Genomic DNA, 24949 nt, shown 5'->3' on the forward strand with positions numbered 1-24949 from the left:
ATCTGTTTTTATAAAGACTTTAAATTGGATAAAAGAAAATGTAATTTTTCCAGATAAAAGAGTAGGGAGGTGGGTAGGGAGGAACACCGATGAAGGCTGTGGGAGCTAACACACTCCCTGCCCCAACCATTCACCCTTGGCAATGACACTCCTGGAACAAAATACATACTGTTGGGTGAAGTGGATAGGATTCAGATTAAATTGTATTCACATAAAATTCAGTTATCTACTCATACTTTGTTCTATTTGTGAGCAATTAGATTTTTTTCTTTATCTTTTTAAAGACAAGGTCTCACTCTGTTGCCCAGGTTGCAGTGCAGTTGTATGATCATAGCTCACTGCAGCCTCAAACTTCTGGGCTCAAATGATTATTCTGCCTCTGCCTTCCAAGGAGCTGGGATTACAGAGCAATTTGATTAAAATTAAAATGTTATGATTAAAAGAATATTGTAGTTACACTCTCACTAGAAGGATCATCTCTTCTAACAGTATTCCCCATCAGCATGGACAGCAGCGATGGATAGAGACTCCTGACTCCAGGATGTACAGCAGAGGAAGGGGTGCTCTCTCTGAGCCAGGATCTGGAGAGAGATGAGAGCAGGGTGGGAGAAAGCCCACTGTGGAGAAGGTCAGTGATGATGCTGGGAGCCAGGAAACCCAGGGCAAGGTGAAAGAACCAATGTCTGAATAAGGTACTTTACTTGAAAGAGCTACACCTGAAAAGGTTTCTGGAGGCTTTCATTAAGGAAAGGCATATTTATCCAGAGGCTAGCTCTCTGCTTAATACTTCATCAGAGCTCTGGCTCCTAATTCTGTGTACAGTTACTGCCATGTTGAACCATGGCAGTATTTTGTAGAATCCTATCAGAAAACAAAATAAGTGGAGAAAAAGCAAAACTCTGATAGGCGATGTTGCCAGATGTAGAAAAATATTTTATTGTTGTTGTTGAAAAAATATGTTGAAATAATTGACAAAGAACTCATGAGGATGGGTTTCTTTTTTTTTTTTTTTTTTTTGAGACGGAGTTTTGCTCTGTCGCCCAGGCTGGAGTGCAGTGGTGTGATTTCGGCTCACTGCAAGCTCTGCCTCCCGAGTTCACGCCATTCTCCTGCCTCAGTCCCCCCGAGTAGCTGGGACTACAGGTGCCCACCACCACGCCCGGCTAATTTTTTGTATTTTTAGTAGAGACGGGGTTTCACCGTGTTAGCCAGGATGGTCTCGATCTCCTGAACTCGTGATCCACCTGCCTCGGCCTCCCAAAGTGCTGGGATTACAGGTGTGAGCCACTGCGCCAGGCCGAGGATGGGTTTCTAACAGTCAGATGCCCCTCATAAGTAACTGATTTGTGTAAGTCATTGATCAATTTTTCTTTAGTGCTTGAAGAAAATAATAGTTTTTTTTTAAAGCTATTCTAAGAGAAAGTTAAAGGCATGAAAGCCAAAATGTTATCCAAGTAGACAGAAAAGCAAGACAACAGGTGCCTGATAACATTGCTTCTCAGAGCATAACAAGAGAGAAAAGCCTCATCTTCAAGCCCTTCTACCTTGGTGTCACCTTTGCCTTAGGCTACAGGCTTGCCTTTGTGTACCTTTCCACTCACCATGTACCATCTCAACAAGTCAATTGTACCTGAAGGCCTTCATTTTAACTTGGTGTTCACCATCTTCCACTCTACAAAAAAGCAGGATAAAATATCAAACTACATGAAGTACCTTTTCTGTAGTTCTTGAGAGAGAAATAGATGTGAGATTAAGTCCAATCAATCATCCTAATTCCTATAAAATCCTTAGCTGTAAATGCTCCCTTGAGCACCTAATGACCTGAAATGATTCTTACTGTCTACATGAACCATTCTCCTCCTAACGCTGACAGGCAACACCATTCCCATAAGGATAACAAAAGTTATGTTAACTGACAGTGAACAATAATTAGTGTGCTACTTACATAATTAGATATGATCTCATGACAAACTTAAGCAAGAATAAGATTTTCATAGAATTAACATTAAAGTTATTAACATCATTGATGGCTTAACCAAAAACTTTATGATAGCTGTATTAAAACAGCCTGAAAATGGATTAAGAATCCCAGACCTTTAATCAAAAGGAATTTATTTTGCCTAAAAATCCACCTGGATGGTAACCAATATTGAAAACTAGAAACTCTTACCAATAATATTAATTTTCACATTAGTATAGTTCCTAGCATCAGAAATGTACTCAGCAGACGATTACTAAAATGAAATACGTTGGTAGTGATAGAAGACTGTCAGCATTTAAAAATTATGCAGGCTGCATAGCTTTTAAAAATATGTAATCTTAAAAGATTTATTTCCAAACGTATCGTTTTGTGGGAGATTTGAAAAATTCCAGGAAAAGCACCCATAATGCCACCTGGAAGTAATCACAGTTAATATTCTAATGTGTCTCCTTCCAGCATTTCCTAAACATGTAGATACATACAATGATTATTTAGCTTAGCCATGGTGCGTGGGTACCATGTAGATATTTCTGTGTGTTCTACATGTATAATAAATAAAACTCAGATCATAGTATATAATTTTCATGTCTTGTCTTATTCATTTAACACTCTAACATGAATATTTCTGCGTAGTTTCAAATATTCTTGGATAACATAATTTGAAATGATTAAATAGTAGCCCACTGATTAGTTATAATTTATTCATTTGCTATTGTTGGATATTTCAAAATTCTAATATTTTCAATATCATAAATAATATGGCTAATAATATTGTGGTGTGTGCATCTAGGATAAATTCCTAGAAGTACAATTTATGGATAAATATTTTAAGGCTTCTGATTCATCTTAACAAATTTCCCTCTTTACAGATTTTTAACAATGAACATTTTTCAGTCTTTGAAGAAAGGTTGGCCTACTTTAGAACTGTCTTATTCAGTTGAACTCTTTTGAGGTTTTAGTATTTTTCCACTTAAAAAAAGATAACACTTATAGAAAATTTAATCAAATTTATAAATAGATGCTTATAAATATTCCAAATAAAAAAGACCACGAAGACAAATGCTTAATCAAGTGGTGCTTTTCCTTTTCACAGTTTTAATCAAGAAGAGCTTTTATATTTATGGTACTTTATCAAAAATATTTCCACACTTGATTCTCACAGCACAGTGGTGAAGTTATTACTTCCCCCATTTTACAGATGAAGGAGTTGAGTCAAGTTAATGACTGTGCAAGGTCCTATAACCAGTGGAGGCCAAGTGAAGACTACTCAATGCAGGCTGGTGCGCCTTCCACCATACCTGGCCATTTCTCTCACCACCGTCAGCCTGTTGTGTGGTTGGTACAAATAAAATTAAACAGCCTCTCTGAGGCAAAAGAGAGGGTCAGATTAAGTCAGCTTCTTTTCCCTTTTCTCTTTTTAGCCATCTTAAAGGAATAAACAGAAAACAATTATACAGATGAATAATTTTCTTCCTAATAGTCTGGAATTATATATAATTGTCCCTCAGCATCCATGGGGGACTGGCTCCAGACCCTCCTGCAGATACCAAAACCTGTGGATGTTCAAGTCTCTTCACAGTATTTGCATACAACCTATGCACATCCTCCCATATACTTTAAATCATCTCTAGATTACTTACAATACCTAATAAATGTAAATGCTATGTAAATTGTTGTTATATGGTATTGTTTAGAGAATAATAACAAGAAAAATTAGTTTGGATATGTCCAATACAGACTTGCTTTTTTTTTTCTGGATATTTTCAACTTTTGGTTGGTTGCCCATGGATATGAAGGGCTGACTATATATATGTATGTATATATACATTACTTCAATTTCAAAAGGTAAACTTTGACCTTTTAAAATCATGTCTTTGCTTTGATCATTGGCATTTTAGCAAATGAACTCACTGAGTGAATTTGCCTCCTTGGTGAAATTCAAATGTACTGTACTTATTAAATGCAAATACCCTTCTATTTAATGGCCCCTGGCAGAATAGAACAAAGGCAAGATCTTCTTAGTCAAACAATTCATTTCTTTGTTTGTAGCACAAATCTAGATAGTTAGTAAATTTGGTCTATAATCCTAATATTTTACAAATTTTTACAAATGTGTTTTAATAAGCTTTCTGATATTAATAATGTTCACATTACTGGGCTACATTTTCTTAGTGTAGAACCTTACATTACAGTAATAGAATTTCAAAATACAATGCAGTTTTCTTGAAAACTATTTTCACTGCATTTTGAATGAAATGTAGGCATTCTTTCTAAATCAACCAAAGACAAAGTTAGACGCAGATGCAATCTCAAAATATTCCCCAGATCTGCCATTTTTCAGGCATTCCTCTTTTTGGAACGTGCTTCCTTTGATTTCTGTGTGCCGCTCCCACTTCAGAGCCATGCCTTCACATATTGTGGGCAGGCTTCCCCTCATCTTGTACTATCTTTAGGTCAGCACCCCCAGAGTATATCCTCAGCCCCCAGTCTCCCCACTCCATAAGCTTCTCCCAGTGATGGCACCCACATCATCAGTTCAAGTACTTTTTGTGCATTAATGATGTCTGAGTCTCTAACTCCAGGCCAGGCCTCTACCCTGAGCTCCAAATCCTCATTTCCAACTTCCGTTTGAAGGTTCTATAAATATCCCATTCTTAGTGTGTCCAGAACTGAACTCATCATTTTTGCCTCAATCTAAGTGAATGAAAATACCACCCTCCATCTAGGAGCCCAAGTCAGAAAACGTGGTCACACTTTATATCCTCTCCCCAGTGAACAATCATGAAGTCCTATTGATCCTATCTTCTAAGTGTGTCATATGTCCCTTCCTTTCCCTGCCCTTCCTGTCTAGGGCCACTCTCTTTGATCGATGCTCAGAAAACCTCGTCCTTGGCAAAAGCTATTCTCTGTTGTTGTATTCTTCTTTCAGCTCATCCTCCATGCTGTTTCCAGGGTGATTCTTTGAAAATTGTAAGACTGTACCACTCCCTCCTACCAGGATGGCTATAATCAAGCAACTGAAAATGATAAGTATTGGCTGGGCACAGTGGCTCACGCCTGTAATCCCAGCACTTTGGGAGGCCGAGGCGGGCAGATCACGAGGTCAGGAGATCGAGACCATCCTGGCTAATACGGTCAAATCCCGTCTCTACTAATAATACAAAAAATTAGCCAGGTGTGGTGGTGGGTGCCTGTAGTCCCAGCTACTTGGGAGGCTGAGGTAGGAGAATGGCGTGAACTCAGGAGGCAGAGCTTGCAGTGAGCCGAGATCGTGCCACTGCACTCCAGCCTGGGTGACACAGTGAGACTCCGTCTCAAAAAATAAAAAATAAAAAAAATAATAATAAGTATCAGTGAGGATGAAGAAAATGGAACTCTTGTACACTACTCATGGGAATGTAACATGATACAGCCACTGTGGAAAACAGTATAGCAGTTCCTCAAAAACTAAACAGAATTCTCATATAACCCAGCAACTCTCTCCTAGGCATGTATCTGAAAGAATGGAAAGCAAGGACTAAAACGGGTATTTGTACATCAATGTTCATAGTAGCATTATTCACAATAGCCAAAAAGTGGAAATAACCCATCAACAGAGGACTGGATAAATCAAATATGGTGTATACACACAGTGGAATATTATTCAGCCATAAACAGGAATGAAATTCTGACACATACTATAATATGGATGAAACTTGAAGACATTATGCTAAGTGAAATAAGTCAGACACAAAAGAACAAACATCATATAATTCCACCTTTTTTTTTTTTTTTTTTTGAGATAGAGTCTCGCTCTGTCACCCAGGCTGGAGTGCAGTGGCACGACCTTGGCTCACTGCAACCTCCACCTCCTGGGTTCAAGCAATTCTCCTGCCTCAGCCTCTCAAGTAGCTGGGACTACAGGCGCATGCCGCCATGCCTGGCTAATTTTTTTGTATTTTTAGTAGAGATGGGGTTTCACCATGTTGCCCAGGCTGGTTGCAAACTCCTAAGCTCAGGCAGTCCGCCCGCCTTGGACTCCCACTTACGTGAAATAGTGGGAATTTGCTAGAATAAGCAAATTCATAGAGCCAGAAAATATACTAGAGGTTAGCAGGGGATCAGGAGAGAGGAGAATGGGAATGCTACTGTTTATGGACACAGAGTTCTTCTTTGGGGTGATTTAAAAGTTTTAGAAATAGAGGTGATGGTCTACAATACTGAATGTAATTGATGCCAATTAATTGTACATTTAATAGTGGTTCAAATGGCAAATTTCATGTTATTTATATATATGTGTGTGTGTGTGTGTGTATGTATTTACCATAATAAAAAAGTGAAAAAGTGCAGAGGCAATGAATTCTTTAAAAAATATAACTCTGATCAAGTTCTTCTCATGCTTAGAATTCTTCAGTTTTCCTACTGCATTCAAGATAGTTTTCAGATTCTTCAGTTCAGCAGATCTTTAATGACTTAGTTCGTGTTTATCCCTCAAATCTCATAGCTCACCCCCCTCTAAGTGCACCCTCTGCTCTATGGTGACAACCACTCATTTCCTGATCAGGAGTATGCAACTATATACCTGTATGCCTGCACGGTTGTTCTTTCCACCTAAAATATCTTCTCCATTCCTGCTCTGTAGACTCTCTTCTTCTCTCCTGTTTTTAAATGTATTTTTATATTGATAGGGCCTCACTCTTGTCACCCAGGCTGGAATGCAGTGGCGTGACCATAGCTCACTGCAGCCTTGAACTTCTGGGCTCAAGAGATCTTCCCGCCTCTGCCTCCCAAAGTGCTGGGATTACAGGCATACGCCATCATACCTGGCTGTAGACTCATTTCTATTCTTCATTTAAAACTTAGCTTAAGTCAACTTTTCCAGGAAGCATTTAAATCTTATTTAAATGCCCAACTTTATTTGCTGACATAGTACCCAGGGTCTCTATTATAGCAGTTATGATGATGTAAAATAATTGTTTGTATCTTTTCCACTTGCACAAGTTTCTCGTACCTTTGTGTCTCTGTCTCTCCTAGTCTACTAACTGTCACATAGTAGCAACCCAATAAATGTTTAATGACTACATTCCACAGATTCATCAAAGACCCTTCTAAAGAACCAGCTCTCCAGCCGGGTGCGGTGGCTTATGCCTATAATCCCAGCACTTTGGGAGGCCGAGGTGGGTGGATCACGAGGTCAAGAGATTGAGACCATCCTGGCCAACATGGTGAAACCCCATCTCTACTAAAAATACAAAAATTAGCCGGGTGTGTCGGCAGGTGCCTGTAGTCCCAGCTACTCGGGAGGCTGAGGCAGAAGAATCACTTGAACCCAGGAGGCGGAGGTTGCAGTGAGCCGAGATTGCGCCATTTGCACTCCAGCATGGAGACAGAGTGAGACTCTGTCTCAAAAAACAGAAAACAAAAAACAAAAAAGAACCAGCTCTCCATTCAAAACCAACAGTGCCACAGAAAGGGTGGACATTCTCATATATTTTTCCTTTTTAAAAAGATCCAGCACTCTGAGGCTATGTGAGTGAAATCAGCCTCTCACCTATTGACTGGCTTTCCTGCACTGAGTCCTGGGGAAAGACACTATATCGTCAGCACCACGTACTTTGACATCCATAATTTCATTAAAGGGAATAGAATCTGGTAGGATAAAGGAAGGATTGGGGCAGGAAGGAGAAGCTCTGGGATAGATGATGAGCAAATCAGTGGGACGTGTATCATGTTTTCACTGCCACTCTATGCCCTCTTCAGGTAGGGGAGGGAGTATGTCAAAGACGGTCCAGGACTTACCTGCTGCCACTGGAGGCTGATATTTCTATCCTTGTTGAAAGAAGATAGGTAAGGGGATTCTGAGAAAGCTTTTCCACCACTTTTTCTGTCATGATTCCTGACCTGGAAGGAAGGAGGCCTTGGGTCACCCCCTACCCAGATGTTCTGGGAATGGACAGCAAGCCTGTCCTCAAGTGGAGAAAGTAGCCTACTGTGTCCAGCTACCCAGTGATAGGAAGCTGGGTGAAGTGGAGAAAATACCACATCTGGAATCAGGCATTCTAACAAGCTGTGTGATGCTGGGCAAACTGCTTGACATTTCTGAGTTCTAGCTTCTTCCTTTTCTAAAATGTGAGTAGTTACCTAAATAATCTTCAGTGTTGCTTGCTGACAAAAAAATGCCATACTGTCAGTACTTTGCATGTTTCTTATATTTTTGCTAGCACTGACTCCACTTTCCATTTCACCCCCAAACCACTGCAAGGTCTCATCTATGCCCTCCATGTGGCATGAAGCTGGGCTACCTCTATATTCACTGTTTCCAATTCAATTGCTAAAATCATATTTAGACACCAAGAAAGAACAATGGTGCCTATGATTCTGAAGAATAAGGAAGAAAATAAAAAGAACTAACAGTCACTTTCAGTTCAAGATAAGTGGGAGCTACTGACTGATAATTTAGAATGGAAAACAGCTAGATAGTCTAAAAAGACTGTCACTTCATCAACTATAGTTTTCAGAAGCATCCATGTTAATGGAAGAGACTAAGGGAATAGAGACAACCAAAAACAGTAGAAAACCTTCCAATCATTTATATGTGGCGTGGGAAGTGCTTTAGTATTTACTGCCTTGGGAACTGAAGCTAAATTATAAAGTGTATTGGGAAGAACTGAGTTAAAAAGAGCTAGCATGTGCCCACTTTGTAAATAAAGAGCTGAATACCACCCCCCCCACCAAAAAAGAAAAAAAAAAGAGCTAGGATGTTTTATTATGTCCTTATCTTGACCTCCAACTCCCAACTCAGGATTTTTCCCTTCATTCATGATGGATAACTGTCATCAACTCTCACATTTATGTAAAGTACCAGCCTACGATGAGTTGCTATAGATGGCTATCTTTATTTTTACTTAATGTTTTCTAAATTTTATACCTATTTATTTAGAGATGGGGTCTTGCTGGTCTGAAACATCTGGGCTCAAACGAACCTACCTCAGCCTCCTGCGTAGCTAGTACTGCAGGCGGGTGCCACTGCACCCGGCTTGCCCTGATGTTTTCACCATATAAACTCTAGCTTTGGGGAAGTCATTAAAGAATATTTAGGACTGAAGCTGCAGGGGTAACAAAAATAAATAGGGAGATAGTGGGCATTCTCAACATTGACTTTATTATCAATTTGACTTAATAAATAGGGAAAGCACGAATTTTATATGATTAAACTGACCACAGATAACCAAGGGTTGGTTATTCTATACATGACGAGTAAGGTGAGAAGTAGTCATTATTATTTTAAGTCAAACATCCAAGGTGTTTTCCTCATGTTTATAAGTATTTCAATAAGGAAGGCAAGTATCTTGCCATGACCATAAACATTAACCAAATAAAACTCATGTTCCTATGTCTCTTTCTGACTCCAGCTGACCCTCCTAGACACCTTTCTTCAGAGCTGGATGGAAAAGTTCCAAGTCAGTCACCGACAAAGGTAGCAGATGGGTGGATAAGTACTCTCCCATCTCCAAATGTTACCATGAACTTGGAAATAATTAATGATTTTAAAAGGAATATTTTCCTCTTCTCCCTAAAGTCAAAGATCTCACTGGGTTAGAGGACCAAATTCACTTACTGGGATGGGTCTGAATCACTTCCTTTGCGTTTTCGTGGAAACTCTGTCATGTGTGAGCTGAAAGACCCCATAGCTGTTGGTCTTGTCCCTGGACTCACGCGGCTGGAAACCACAGGAGCAATGCACTGGTTCTCCTCTCTCAACACTTTACCTATGGGCAGCAGAGTACAACAAGACATTTATTTTAAACATTAACTTTTACTTTGTACATATCCATATCACACATTTTAAATGACTTTTCTATCTTGATATTTAAAAAATACCAGCTAAGGCCAGGCGCTGTGGCTCATGCCTGTAATCCCAGCACTTTGTAAGGCTGAGGCGGGTGGATCACCTGAGGTCAGGAGATCAAGACCAGTCTGGCCAACACAGCAAAACCCCATCTCTATTAAAGTACAGAAATTAGCCAGGCACAATGTGGGCATCTGTAATCCCAGCTACTTGGGTGGCTGAGGCAGGAGAATTCCTTGAACCTGGGAGGCAGAGGTTGCAGTGAGCTGAGATCATGCTACTGTACTCCAGCCTGGGCAACAGAGCGAGACTCCCTCTCAAAAAAAATGTGTATACATATATATATACACACACACACACACACACACGCATTACATCTATATATACACATTATATATATACACACATTATATATATATAGACACATTTTAAATATATATATCAGCCAAAACCAACATAACACAGAATGAAAGACTAATTGTGTACACTCAAGTATTAAATAAGCATTTGTTAGTCCATGTTTTTAAGGCTTTCCCCCTATATTGTAAAAGAAATTTGAATATGGTAGAAAACACAGAAAACACAGAAAAATTGAAAGGAAGGGGGAAATCCAAATTTTTTCCCAATGTTACACAAACCAATGTTACAATCCTTTTGAGATATTTCTTCTGAGAATTTTTTCTATAGTTATCATTAAGGTAATTGAAATCATACAGTATACAGTAGTCCCCTCTTATCTGCAGTTTTGCCTTCTGTGGTTTCAGTTACCCGTGGTCAACTTTTGTCTGAAAATATTAAATGGAAAATTCCAGAAATAAATCATTCGTAAGTTATCAACTGCACACGGTTCTGAGTAGCAGGATGAAATCTCACACCACAGTCATCCCTCTGTCCAGCATATCCACGCTGCATATGTCACCTGCCCGCGAGTCACTTAGTAGCTGGTTCGGTTATTAGATCCACTGTTGCAGTACCACAGTGCTGGTGTTCAAAGAACCCTTATTTTGCTTAATAGTGGCCTCAAAGCACAAGAGTAATGATGCTGGCATACTGTTATAATTGTTCTACTTTATTATTAATTATTGTAGTTAATCTCTTACTATGCTGAATTTATAAAGTAAACTTTTATCATAGGTATGTATGTATAGGAAAAATTCATATATGTAGAGCTTGGTATTATCCGCAGTTTCAGGCATCCACTGGGGAGTCTCAGAATGTATCCGCCATGGGTAAGAGGGGCTGACTGTCATCAGATTTATGTGTCATTGTGACATAATAACTTTCCAGTTTTATTACAAATTCTTTATAAATGACTCTAATGGATGTATAATACACTGTCATGTAGCTGTGTCCAGTTATTTAACCACTCTCCTATTGTTAGAACCTACATTTAATTTTATTTTATTTGCCAGTACAAATACATACTTTGGTACATAAAGCTTTTTATCTACTTCTGGTTATTTTGGACACTATCCCAGAAATGGGTTAACAAGGTCAAGAGACATCAATATTTTTAACTCTGAATTGCTAAGTGTGATTTTAAAAAATCCTTTTTGTCTCAAGTGAGGTTTATTAAATGTTTTACAAAATATAAAAATCAGAATAACTGAACCAAAATAACCTATAGTCTAAATTTGAGAATCTGTAAGTTACTATATTTCTCATATTAAAATGCACATAAAAAGTTTAAAGCAATTTGTACCTAATAACACAGATTGAAAATATATAACAATATTTACAAGGAGAATGTAATAAGTCTACAATAATAGTGGAAGACTTTTAACACATCTTTAACAGTAACTGATAGATCAAGTAGTAAAAATAATGATATGGAAGATTTAACTGGCACAATCAGCAAGCTTCATATAATAGACATATATGGAGCACTATGCCTAGTAGCTTGAAACACCAGTGTTAATTGTTTTTGGCCAACTATGGAGCATTTATAAAGACTGACAATATATTGGACCAAAAACCAGTCTCAAAGATTTTGACAAATTGATATCATACATAAAACATTTTCTGACTTCAGTGTAATTGTGCTGGAAGCCAGGAACAAAAAGATAACCAGAAAATCCCTATATCTTTGTAAATTAAGAAACCCACAAATAATTCATGGGGCAAGAGGAAATTCAAATGTAAAATGACAAAATATTTGTAATTAAGTATTAATAAAAATGTCACACAATGCATAAGCATTACTTAGCATGAAATTTTAACAATGTTTAAAAAAAGAAAAATTGAAATATAATAAGTAAATAATTTAAGAAATCAGAAAAAGATCAGTAAAATAAATCCAAAGAACTAGAAGAAAGAAAATCATAAGACCAGAAATAATGAAATAGAATATAAACATATAAAAGTGTAGATTTAAAAAGCTAAACAAAGTTTCTTCCAAATGATTGTAAACTCTAACAACTTTATGGCAAGATTTTTCAAAGAAAAATATGTACAAAAAAATAAATTTGGGGTCATAATTTAGATGCCCTAGAAATTTAAAAGATAATAAAATACCATTAAAAATAATGCTAAATATTTAAAAATTTAGATGGAATGAAACATTTTCTATAGAATTTTAACTTACCGAAATTGAAACAAAAAGAAATAAAAACCTGAATATTCCTATATTCTTCCTTACACAAACTATTCCACTATATGAAAAAAAGAGGGACTACCCTGACCCCCAACTTTTCTTTGTCAAGGAGGCTTACATAATTTTGATATTAAAACCTGACAAGGACAGTACAAAAGGAAAATTACAGGCCAATCTCATTCACAAACAAAAATACAAAAATCTTAACAAAACATTATCAAACAAAATTCAGAAATGAATAAAAATAATCATCCATCATGACTAAGTTTCATCCTAGGGATGCAGGAGTGCCTTCATATTAGTAATTAATGAATATAATTTACCACAATAACAGATAAATGAAAAACTATACAATCATCTCAGGAAATGTAGAAATATTAGTGAAGAAATATTGAAAGTGTTCTTTTTAAGATCAGAAACAAGAACACCCTTAATTCTATATTAGAAGAGCTCACAGTAGGGTAAGGCAAGAAAAAGGAAAATGAAATATAAAATTAAGAAATAAAATTGTTTTGCTCTTATTGGGAAATGATATGATTGACTACATAGAAAATCCAAAATAATCAACATATAAATCATTAAAGTTAGAGGATATAGCAAGTTGGCTGTATATAAATCAATATGTAAAAATCAATTGCCTTTCTATCCAAAGTAACAAATAGTAAGAAAATGATATTTAAAAGATAGAATTTATAATAATCTCAAAAATACAGAGTATCTAAAGAATAAATCTAATAAATGTATAAGGTCTTTAGGGAAAAACTAAAACTTTATTTAAAACATTTTAAAAGATCCAAACAAATGGAAAGATATGCCAGGCTTTTGAATTGGAGGCTTCAGTATACTAAAGATGTAAATTATCCTAAAATAGATGTGTAATTCCTCTCAAAATACATAATTTTTTGGTGGAACCTTTCAAGTGGAATATACAACTATGCAAATGGTATACAGAAGAACAATGGGTCATGAATAACCAAGCAAAAGGTGGGAAGACTGGTCCTATCAGATATCAAGACTTGTAAAGACACAGTAATTAAGACAATGTAGTACTGGTATGAGGATAGACAGATGAATGGAAGAGAACAAAGAGCCCAGACACGTATATATGGACATCTGCTAAATATCAAAGGTGGTAAAAGATCACGGTGGGGAAAAAAAATAACTTTTTAATAAATGGTCCGGGATCAATTGGTTTTCTCTATGGAAAAGATGAAACGGGACTCCCTGTGTTACACCAAATACAAAAACAAATCCAGTTGGATTTGAGACCTAAATTTAAAAAATAAAAACAGAATACAGAAAACTTTTGCTATGGTTTGAATGTTTGTGTTCCTCCGAAATTCATGTGGAAACTTAATTCCCAGTTCAACAATATTAAAAGGTGGGGCCACTAGGAGGTGATTAGGTCATGCATGCTCCACCCTCATAGACAGGATTAGTGCCACCGTAAAAGGGCTGAGAGGACAAGTTTGTCCCTTCCATTCCTTTGCCTCTTCTGCCAAGTGAGGATGCAGCAAGAAGATACCATCGTAGAAGCAGAAGGAGCAGCCCTCACCAGACAATGAAGTTGCCCGTGCCTTGATCTTGGACTTCCCAGCCTCTAGAATTGTCAGAAATAACTACCTGTTGTTTTAAATTACCCAGCCTAAGGTGTTTTGTTATAGCAGCATCAATGGACTAAGACAACTCTAAAGGAGGGAGAGTATTTTTATTTCATAGAAAGAAATTCCCAAGACATAAAACGTAAAAACAATAAAGGAAAAGATTGTTAAATGTGACAATCTTTAAGTTAATGTTGATCGAAAGACACTACAAAGAAAATGAAACCACAAGCCACAAACTGGGAAAAGATATTTGTTAGACATATAAACAACAAAGGGTTAATATTCAGATTATATAAAGAATGGCTTTGAATCAATAAGAAAAAGACCAATGACTCTCAATAGAAAACTGGATAAAATAACTTGAATAGGCACTTCATAAAAGAAATTCCAGTTGTCAACACATGGATGAAAAGATACTCAATCTCACTGGTAACCAGGAAAATCCTAAGGAAACTGTAGTGATATACTAATATATGATGGCTACAATTGAAAAATTTGATGATATCAAGTGTTGGTGAGGATGAGGAGCAATGGAAACGCTCATGCTCTGCTGGCAGGAATGTAAGTTGCTACAGCCACTTTGGAAACCATTTTTGCATTACCTAATAAAGGTGAACACATATATAATATATGACTTGGCATTCCCCTCCTAGGTATATGGAAAACTCTTACTGTGTATTAGCTGACAGGTATAAGAAATGCATTAGCAACATTGCTTGTAATTGAACAACAACAACAAAAACCTGAGAAAACTGGAAACTTGAAATTTTCTCAGCAAAATGGGTACATTGCTTAGTTACTGAATGGAATACTAACAGCAGCAAAAATGAATGAAGTCCAGCTATACTCAACATGGATGAATCAAAAAACATAATGCTGGCCAGGTGCAGTGGCTCATGCCTGTAATCCCAGCATGAAGACTTGGAAGGCCAAGGTAAGAGGATCACGTAAGGCCAGAAGTTTGAGACCAGTCTGGGCAACACAGCGAGATGCTGTCTCTAGAAAAAAATTTTAAAACTAGCCAAGCATGGTGGTGTGCACATATAGTCTTAGCTACTCAAGAGGCTGAGGTGGGAGGATTGCCTGAGTCCAGGAGTTGAAGGTTACAGTGAGTGTGCTGCACTCCAGCCTGGGTGACAGAGTGAGACTCTGTCTTCTAAAACAAACAACAACAACAACAACAAAAACCGATAATGCTGAAGGGAAAAAAGTCACAGTCAAAAACACATTGCATGTTTTTAAAAATTTATAGAAAGTTCAAAAACAAGTAAACTAAAAAAAAAAGTAAAACTAATCAATTTTTAGGAATATTTGGGTTTTTTAGAAATTTTTTTTATATAGAGATATCTCCCTATACAGAAAGCAAGGGGGTAGTTAAGACAAAAGTCAGAACAGTGGTTCTCTTCAGGAAAAGAAAGGGGGGTGTGACCATGAGGGACACACAGGGACTTCTAAGGAATTCATGTTCTACCTCTTTCACAGATCAATGTCTTATCTTTCTTCTTTAAACAATACACATTATTTTTACCATCTTCACAGGTATAATAGATCTCACAATAAAGAAGTGGGGAGAATAATTTTACCAGTGATCGTGAGGCACTTTGGAATTAAGTTTCCAGTCTACAACATCCCAAGACTTCTAGGCCTGGATTCTCTAAATGGGACCAGTTCAGGATCACCACCTACCACATGAGATCAAATACGGCTTCAGCTCCTAGACTTCATTCTAATGGATTTTGAATGACAGATTACCATCTGTCTCCACAGAAAAAGTGCAGGGAATTTATTTCATCAAATGACAAATCAAAAGGAAAAATTCACTCCCGTTAAACCACAGCATACCCTGGAATATATAATACCAGACCCTCAACCATTCCCCCTACTTCCAACACACACTCTGCAAGTACATTCTTTCCCTCACATAAGTTCAGAGACAGAAATAAAACGAAGATTTTTTTTTTTTTTTTGCCTCCCATTCTGGGAAGCATGATCTTCACATGTTTCTATCCTACTTCCTTATTAACCTTTAAATAAGGAATGTGAATTATCTTTAGGTAGGCAGAATAATCTTCTCTTCACAAAATAAAAATCTGAAGCTTTAAGGGTCTTTATTAATGGGTGGGGAGTATTGCCTTATAATTAGCTATGTTCCATTGACTCTATGTCAGTAGAAGTATATTCAAAACAGAGGGCTTTCTGTAAGCAAAAGGAAAATATGGGTTAGTGAGACTAGTTAGTTTTAGCTGAAAGGATCTGTTCTTTGGAAATAATCTCCATGTTGCAGATTCTTATTTTTGTTACTAGGTGACTCATAATTTAAGGAGTAAAAATTTCATTTTTAACTTTCCAGTTTACTTGACTTTCTGCCTCCACATATACATCTGCAGAAGATGAGACCATGTGTTAGGAATTGAAGTTCAGCTCTGCTTTTATATAATTCATTTTGGAAGTATATGATTTAATGTTTTGATATTGTCTTTCCTTGCCAAATTGAGTGACTTCTCAGTGGTGAATGTAATATGTGTTCTTTAACACTCAATAAAATAATACAGAATTTAGGTTAAATGAAGATATCGTGATTGCCTTTTTACAAAGAAAGTTTGTGATTTTACTTAAAATGAGATTAGCATTAAATCTCACTCCACTCTGTCTGTCTCCCTGGTGATGATAATCAATCTTGCAATATTTCAAAGGTCTACTATTTAGTATCAATTCCTCAAGGAGGAAAATAAATTATGGGAAATGAGCAGCCGTTTGGAAGTCATAACCAAGGGAAGCCAAGTAGCCACTTGGTTTAGGCTCATAGTTACAAATGGGTTCAAATTTGGAATTTGGCATTGTGGTTGAAAGAGAATACACATTGGGTATACACACATGCACACACAGATTCACAGAAGCCACGGCAAAATGGCTTCTTTCATTTTTCATAAAAGTTTAAAACTTTTGTTCCATTACCTACTTTCGTAGCCAATAGTGTGCTATATCTTAAAATTTGTGTAAATTTTCATTATCTTGTAAATAACTTTTGGTTAAAAATAATTTATTCTGTGTAAACGTTTAAATTACTTCCTTGAGAAATGAAAGTGGCCTTTAATTCTTAACTTCTGAGAGTCCAAACCCGGAAAAATCTTTGTGGTCCCATCTAACCACTACCTTGTTAGTACTGTTTTTTTTTTTTTTTTTTTTTTTGGACAAATCACTTAACATAACCAACCCTATTTCTTTAAGATGGAAGAAATTTCCCGCAAACCACATTTGCTTGTTTCAGAATCAAATAAGAAAATGTACACAAATCTGTTTGAAAACCAGAAGGTTACTGATGCTAATTAAGTAACTAGCCCAGCAAAAATGCATCAACATTGTTGGTGAGCCATTGTAGATGCCTAAGGTGTCAGGAAAACAACATTGAGTTAATGTTGTTGCTTTATTTTTAATTATAAAGCTGTTAACCTTTTTATCTTGAAATAATTTCAGGCTGGCAAAGATAGTGTAAAGAATTCCCATATACCCTTCAATAATATTCCCCAAATGATAATGTCATTCTTAACCCCAGCATAATTATCAAGATCAGGAAATTAACACTGATACACAATTATTATCTAATTGACAGATCTTATACAAATTTTGTCAATTGTCCTAATGTCCTTTGCTGGTCCAGGATCACAATGCATTTAGCACCTGCCACCTGTCCTTTGTTTCCTTTCATCTGTAATGGTTCCTCAGGCTTCTTTTGTCTTTCTTGAGACTTTTGAAGGGTACTAGGAAGTTATTTTCTAGAATGTCCTCCAGCTTAAGTTTGTCTGATATTCCCTCATGACTAAATTTAGATTGTGCATATTTGTCAAGAATACCACAAAAATGATGCTGTGCCCTTCTCAGTGCTAAATTCCTTCTCTTTTACATTTTACTGCTGCTAGTACTTTTTTTTTTTTTTTTTTTTTTTAATAGGGTCTCACTCTGTCACCCAGGCTGGAGTGCAGCGGCACAATCTCAGCTCACTGCAAACTCCAGCTCCTGGGCTCAAGCCATCCTCCCACCTCAGCCTCCTAAGTAGCTGGGACTACAGGCACACCCACCACACCCAGCTAATTTGCTTGAATTTATTGCTTCATTAAGATCCTGCTCCTCCAGATTCCAAATGGTGTTCAGTTCATGGAATAAACAGAAGTGGCAGAGGAAAGGTTTATGAGATCCTCCATAAGGCTATATGTTCCAATACTGCAAAGCCTTTGAGGACCACAGCAGGCTTCTTTATCTTTATCCCTAAATCCTGGCACAGTGCCTGACACAGAGTAAGTTTTTGTTTGTTTTTGAGACAAGGTCTTGCTTTGTTGCCCATACTGGAGTGCAGCGGTGCAATCATGGCTCACTGCAACCTCTGCCTCCTGGGCTCAAGCGATATTCCTATCTCAGTCTCCCAAGTAGCTGGGACTACAGGCACGTACCACCATATCCATTTGATTTTTTTAAAAAAATTTCTGTAAGGATTTCGCTGTGTTGACCAGGCTGGTCTCAAACTCCTGGGCTCAAGCGATCCTCAGCCTCCCAAAGTGCTGGGAATATAGGCACGAGCCACCATGCCCAGCCCCACAGTAAGTACCGAGGGTTTATTCAAAGAATAAATTACATTCACTTTATTACCCCAGACATCCAAAAGAGAATCTGAAAGATGTGAAATCAGAACTTCCAGTTTCACCTTCCTGAGCTGAGGCCACACTGTGTTTCATTGTTCTTGCAACAAGGAACATGGAAGTTCCTGCTATCCCTACTTCACAAACAAGGAGGCTTACTTTCTACCATTATTTCAATTATTTCATTTATATCATTTTTCTTTCACAGAAGAAAAAAGACACTTGATTGTCTGCTTTGGAAAAAAGGCACTGTGTGGTACAGGATTTGGCATCTTGGAAAGCCTTCTAGAATGACAAGCAGTTATTGTTTTATAGGTTTGTGGTAATGCGTTACAATGGAAACCAAATACTGTTGCTTACCATTGACACATTACTTTAAGATCCTTAGTCACATGATGGATAGAAATTAAGTATTAATTGGCACTATTCAAGAACAATGCCATGTATAGATAGTATTACACATAAATTACATTAAAAAATTTGCGCAACAGAGATAAAAAATATTATATTATTTCACAGTATTTAAGAGCCTAATCCAGGTGGTAGATATCTTAAAAAGTTAAGATTTAGTACCTACCCTCGAGAAGTTTATAATCCTGTATATTTTTTGTGCATGTATAAGTGCATAGATATATTAACCAAATACAGAATGAAATTAGACCTAGATAGAGGTACAAGTTTGTGCTGCAAGAACACAGAGATAAGGGCACTTAATTCTGTTTGGGGGAAGGGAGTAACATCTGAACACATTTTTCTGGATGGGTGTTTTAGGCTTCGAGAACACTATGAATAGGAGGTAGCAAATGCATTCAGTAAAATCCTATGCCATCATTTAAAATGATTATGAATTTTATAAATACAGAAAATGCCCTTTAAGGAATCTCCAGTTTCCTATAGTGGTTGTACTAGTTTACATTCCCACCATCAGTGTAAAAGTGTTCCCTGTTCACCACATCCCTGCCAACATCTATTATTTTTTGATTTTTTGATTATGACCATTCTTGCAAGAGTAAGGTGGTATCACATTGTGGTTTTGATTTGCATTTCTATGATCATTAGTGATGTTGAGCATTTCTTCATATGTTTGTTGGCCATTTGTATATCTTCTTTAGAGAACTGTCTATTAATGTCCTTAGCCCACTTTTTGATGGGATTATTATTACTAATTTGTTGGAGTTCCTTGTAGATTCTGGATATTAGTCCTTTGTCAGATGTATAGATAGCAAAGATTTTCTCCCACTCTCTGGGATGTCTATCAACTCTGCTGATTACTTCTTTTGCTGTGCAGAAGCTTTTTAGTTTAATTAAGTCCCATCTATTTATAAAATAAATAAACATAAAAAATAAATCTATTTATTTATTTATCTTTGCTTTTGTTACATTTGCTTCTGGGTTCTTGGTCTTGAACTCTTTGCCTAAGCCAATGTCTAGAAGGGTTTTTCTGATGTTATCTTCTAGAATTTTTATGGTTTTAGGTCTTAGATTTAAGTCCTTGATCCATCTTGAGATGATTTTGTATAATGTGAGAGATGAAAATCCAGTTTCATTCTTCTACACGTGGCTTGCCAATTATATCAGCACCATTTGTTTATGTCCTTTCCCCACTTTATGTTTTTGTTTATCGAAGATCAGTTGGCTGTAAATATTTGGCTTTATTTCTGGGTTCTCTATTCTGTTCCTTCAGTTTGTGTGCCTATTTTCATACCAGTACCATGCTGCTTTGGTGACTACGCCCTAATAGTATAGTGTGAAGTCAGGTAATGTGATGCCTGCAGATTTGTTCTTTTGGCTTAGTCTTGCGCTTTGGCTATGTGGATTCTTTTTTGGCTCCATATGAATTTCAGGATTGTTTTTTCTAGTTCTGTGAAGAATGATGGTAGTATTTTGATGGGAATTTCATTGATTTGTAGATTGCTTTTGGCAATATGGTCATTTTCACAATATTGATTCTACCCATCCATGAGCATGGGATGTGTTTCCATTTGTCAGTGTCATTTATGATTTCTTTCAGTAGTGCTTTGTAGTTTTCCCTGTAGAGTTCTTTTATCTCCTTGGTTAGGTATATTCCTAAGTATTTTATTTTCCCACTACTAGGTATCTACCAAGAGGAAAAGAAGTCATTATATAAAAAAGATATTTGCACATGCATGTTTATAGCAGCACAATTCACAATTGCAAAAATATGGAATCAGCACAAATGCCCATCAATCAAGAAGTGGATAAAGAAATTGTGATATATATAAAATATATATACTACTCAGCCATAAAAAGGAATGAAATAATGTCATTTGCAGTGACCTGGATGGAAATGGAGCCAATTATTCTAAGTGAAGTAACTCGGGAATGGAAAACCAAACATCACATGTTCTCACTCATAAGTGAGAACTAAGCTATGAGGACACAAAGGCATAAGAATAATACAACGGACTTTGGGGACTCGAGGGGAAAGGGTGGGGGAGTGAGGGATAAAAGGCTACACATTGGGTACAGTGTATACTGCTCGGGTGATGGGTGCACCAAGATTCCAGAAATCACCACTAAAGAACTTATTCATGTAACCAAACACCACCTGTTCCCCCAAAACCTATGGAAATAAAAAATAAATGCTTACGTAATGTTTAGTTTTTAAAAAGGAGGATGAAAGACTACGGAAAAACAAGAAACAAAAATAATGCCATTTGCAAGGGAGATAAAAAACACACATAATGAAATGTTACCAGGAGTTTTATCTCAGTAGCCAAAGGATTTTTCTCCTTTCTACTTCCCTATATTGTTCCAAACTTTTCTAAGTATCACGTCTTACTTTTGTAAGACATACACGCAACTTAGAGAAAAGAAGTCGTATGGACTATTGGGGGATAGCAAGATCAGTATGGCTGGCCACAGCGTAAAACTGATGTGAGATCAAGCTTGAAACGTAGATTGTACTAGTTCATGGAGGGCCCTGGATGTAACACCAAGGGGTCTGAGCTTTATCTCCAGGTAGTGGGAAGCTAATGTAGTTACCTAGGACTGCCTCAGCCCTATTCACTACTGAGGCCAATCCTCACCAAGGCAGGGGGAACATTTACAATGTTCTCCCTCCTAGCAAATCAGTTCTGAAATTAGTCTTCCTAGCAAAAGCTACAACTTTCATCATAATGCATTCCACCTTTGCCCAAACAGATGAGAGGCCAGTCATTCTGTTTATTTCTGTAATAAAGACTGTACTCCAAGCTGTATAATTTAAACCCTCTCCATCTTGGTTGGGGAAATATGGCTCAGCTGCTAAGCCTGGACAGGGAAGGCCAAAAATCATTTTAGGCAGGGGTCAGGAGCCCAAAATATCACATCTCAGATACAATATTAAAACATCACAGAAGGATCTGACTCTTCTGGCCTTGGCCTCAAAAGTAGCAAGATGTCTAAAAGGGAAGTCCTGAGGATGGTTAAGATTAATTCATCTTAGGGGAGCGAAGGCTCACATATGAGGTGAGAAAGGAACCCAGGTGGAAGTTCCTGGGACAAAGCATAACTGTCTCAGGCTCCATAAACTAAAATGCATTAGGCTCATTTTCTGTCAATTTTTATTTTAAGACTGTTAGTTTCTGTGAATTCCAAATAATAAAGGAGAAACCACACACTGCTAGATTCCAAGGACACAGAGCTCGGCTGGCATGTGATTTTGTCCATGATCACATAACAGCTGGAGAACTGAAGCAGAGAAAATAGATGTTTTGGGTTGCCCAAGGCCAGCAACTTCGCAGGGAAGTATGTAGAAGTTCGAAAGGATAAACAGGTAAGTGGTGTCTATCACATCATAGTTAAATGGTACATCATAGAGCACAGGCTGGGCAGGAAAGCAAGAGACACACAGAAGGAGCTGAAAAAGGAACTCTGGGAAGTGGATGGAATACTTGGAAATAACATTAGGATGACAAAGAAATTTGGTGTCAGTGGGAGAGCCATAAAAATATGAAACCATGATTTGCAGAGAGAAGTTCAGACTTGGGGATTCAGAGGTGAAGAATTTCCAGCTGATTAAAGGGTCTATGGAGCACTGTTTGCAGTGAATTGAGGACAGAGTGTGTTAAAAAAGAGAAGACCCATGTTGCCTAGTGTAACATCAGGGGATGGGGAGGAGAGGAAATGTCTCTAAGAATATGATGCAGCAGCACCCTGAAGGTCAGCAGAATATTAAAACAGGTATGAGAAGAGAGTGCAATAAACAGAAAAACAAAATCAAGGCAATAAATGACAGTGAGGAATAACGTCTGGAAATGGCAATGAGGCTCAAATAAAAAGTGAAGTCAACCTCACTTCCTAGTGCTGAAATACACAAGACAGTGATTGGCTTCCATAATGTCTCTTTAGTTAATTCCTTAAAATTTGGGCTGACCATATTACTACTAATCTAGTAATCACTGAATTATAAAAACATCTTATTTTTGGCCTATTTAATGAATTAAGACCGATCATTTGTTAAGCTGGCAAAGGTGCCTTACAGAAGGGGAAGGGGTGAGAAGACATCCTCATAATTTCATATATTTCTAGTAGGAAGGAAAACTGGTACAGGTTGAATATCCCTTAACTGAAATGTTTAGGAGAAGTGTGTCAGAATTTGGATTGTTTTGGATTTTGGAATATCCGCAGATACCTAGTAAGATACCAAGTGTAAATATGGAAGTCACTTATGTTTCATATACACTTTATACACAAAACATGAAGATAATTTTATACAATATTTTAAGTAATTTTTGCACAAAACAATGTGTTGACTGTGTTTTGGGTTTTTTTTAAATCTCATTTTAGGTTTAAGGGATATATGTGCAGGTTTGTTATATGTGTAAACTGCATGTTGCTGGGGTTTGGCAGACAAATGATTTCATTACCCAGGTAGGGAGCACAGTGCCCAATAGGTAATTTTTTAACCCTCACCCTTCTTCCCACCCTCTGCCTTCAAGTAGGCCCCGATGTCTATTGTTCCTCTTTTTGTGTCCATGTGTACTCAGTGTTTAGCTCCCACTAATAAGTGAGAACATACACTATTTGGTTTTCTGTTCCTAATTTGCCTAGGATAATAACCTCCAGCTCCATCCGTGTTGCTGCAAAGGACACGACTGCATTCTTTTTTATGGCTGTGTAGCACTCCCTGGTGTGTATGTACCACATTTTCTTTGTCCAGTCCGCCACTGATGAGCACCTAGGTTGATTCCCTGTATTTGCTATTTTGAATAGTGTTGCAATGAACATATGAATGCATATGTCTTTTTGGTAGAACAATTTATATTCCTTTGGGTATACACCTAGTAATGGGATTGCTAGGTCAGATGGTAGTTCTGTTTTAAGTTCTTTGAGAAACCTCCAAACTGCTTTCCACAGTGGCTGAACTAATTTACGTTCCCATCAGTAGTGTGTCAGTGTTCCCTTTTCTCCACAACCTTGCCAACATCTGTTATTTTCTGACTTTTTAATAATAGCCATTCTGTCTTTCTTGAGATGGGATTTCATTGTGGTTTTGATTTGCATTTCTCTAATGATTACTGCTTTGAGCATTTTTTCATGTCTGTTGGCTGCATGTATGTCTTCTTTTGAGAAGTGTCTGTTTATGCCCTTTGCCCGTTTTTTTAATATGGTTGTTTGTTGCTGGTTGATTTGTTTAAGTTCTTTATAGATTCTGGATATTTGACCTTTTTTAGATGCATCATTTTCAAATATTTTCTCCCATTCTGTAGGCTGTTTATTCTTTTGATACTTCCTTTTGCTGTGTAGAAACTCTTTAGTTTAATTAGGTCCCACTTATCTATTTTTGTTTTTGTTGCAATTGCTTTTGGAGACTACATTATGAAATCTCTGCCAAGGCCTACATCAAGAATGGTATTTTCTAGGTTTTCTTCTAGGGTTTTTATAGTTTTAGGTCTTATATTTAAGTCTTTAATCCACCTTGAGTTGATTTTTGTATATGGTGAAAGGAAGTGGTCCACTTTCAATCTTCTGCTTATGGCTAGCCAGTTATCCAAGCACAGTTTACTGAATATGGACTCATTTCCCCATTGTTTGTAACTGTCAGCTTTGTCGAAGATCAGATGGTTGTAGGTGTACAGCTTTACTTCTGGGTTCTCTAACCTGTTCCATTGGTCTACATGTCTGTTTTTGTATCAGTCTCATGCTGTTTTGGTTACTGCTGCCTTGTATAGTTTGAAGTCGGGTAGTGTGATTTTCTGGCTTTGTTCTTTTTGCTTAGGATTGCTCTGGCTATTCGGGTTCTTTTTTTGGTTCCATATGAATTTTGGAATCGTTTTTTTCTAATTCTGTGAAAAATAACATTGGTAG

At 37.2% G+C, this 24949-nt stretch overlaps 1 protein-coding gene across 11 annotated transcripts in view; it reads right to left on the bottom strand.

Annotated features, from left to right (window-relative positions):
• The window catches only part of BMAL2 (basic helix-loop-helix ARNT like 2), a 93794-nt gene that overhangs the window by 48615 nt on the left and 20230 nt on the right, over window positions 1-24949 (bottom strand). For 5 of the 11 annotated variants that reach the window (XM_057299483.2, XM_057299482.1, XM_055095815.2 and 2 more), the window contains exon 2: window positions 9579-9729. In XM_057299483.2, coding sequence (XP_057155466.1) covers window positions 9579-9729 — 151 coding nt within the window. Of the gene's footprint in view, window positions 1-457; window positions 1990-7759; window positions 7862-9578; window positions 9730-24949 lie in introns of those variants that run through there. The other 6 variants (XM_063593133.1, XM_034936133.3, XM_034936132.3 and 3 more) reach the window with 3 other exon arrangements.

The sequence above is a fragment of the Pan paniscus genome, chromosome 10 (assembly GCF_029289425.2).
Source record: "Pan paniscus chromosome 10, NHGRI_mPanPan1-v2.0_pri, whole genome shotgun sequence".
In the NCBI taxonomy this organism is placed as follows: domain Eukaryota; kingdom Metazoa; phylum Chordata; class Mammalia; order Primates; family Hominidae; genus Pan; species Pan paniscus.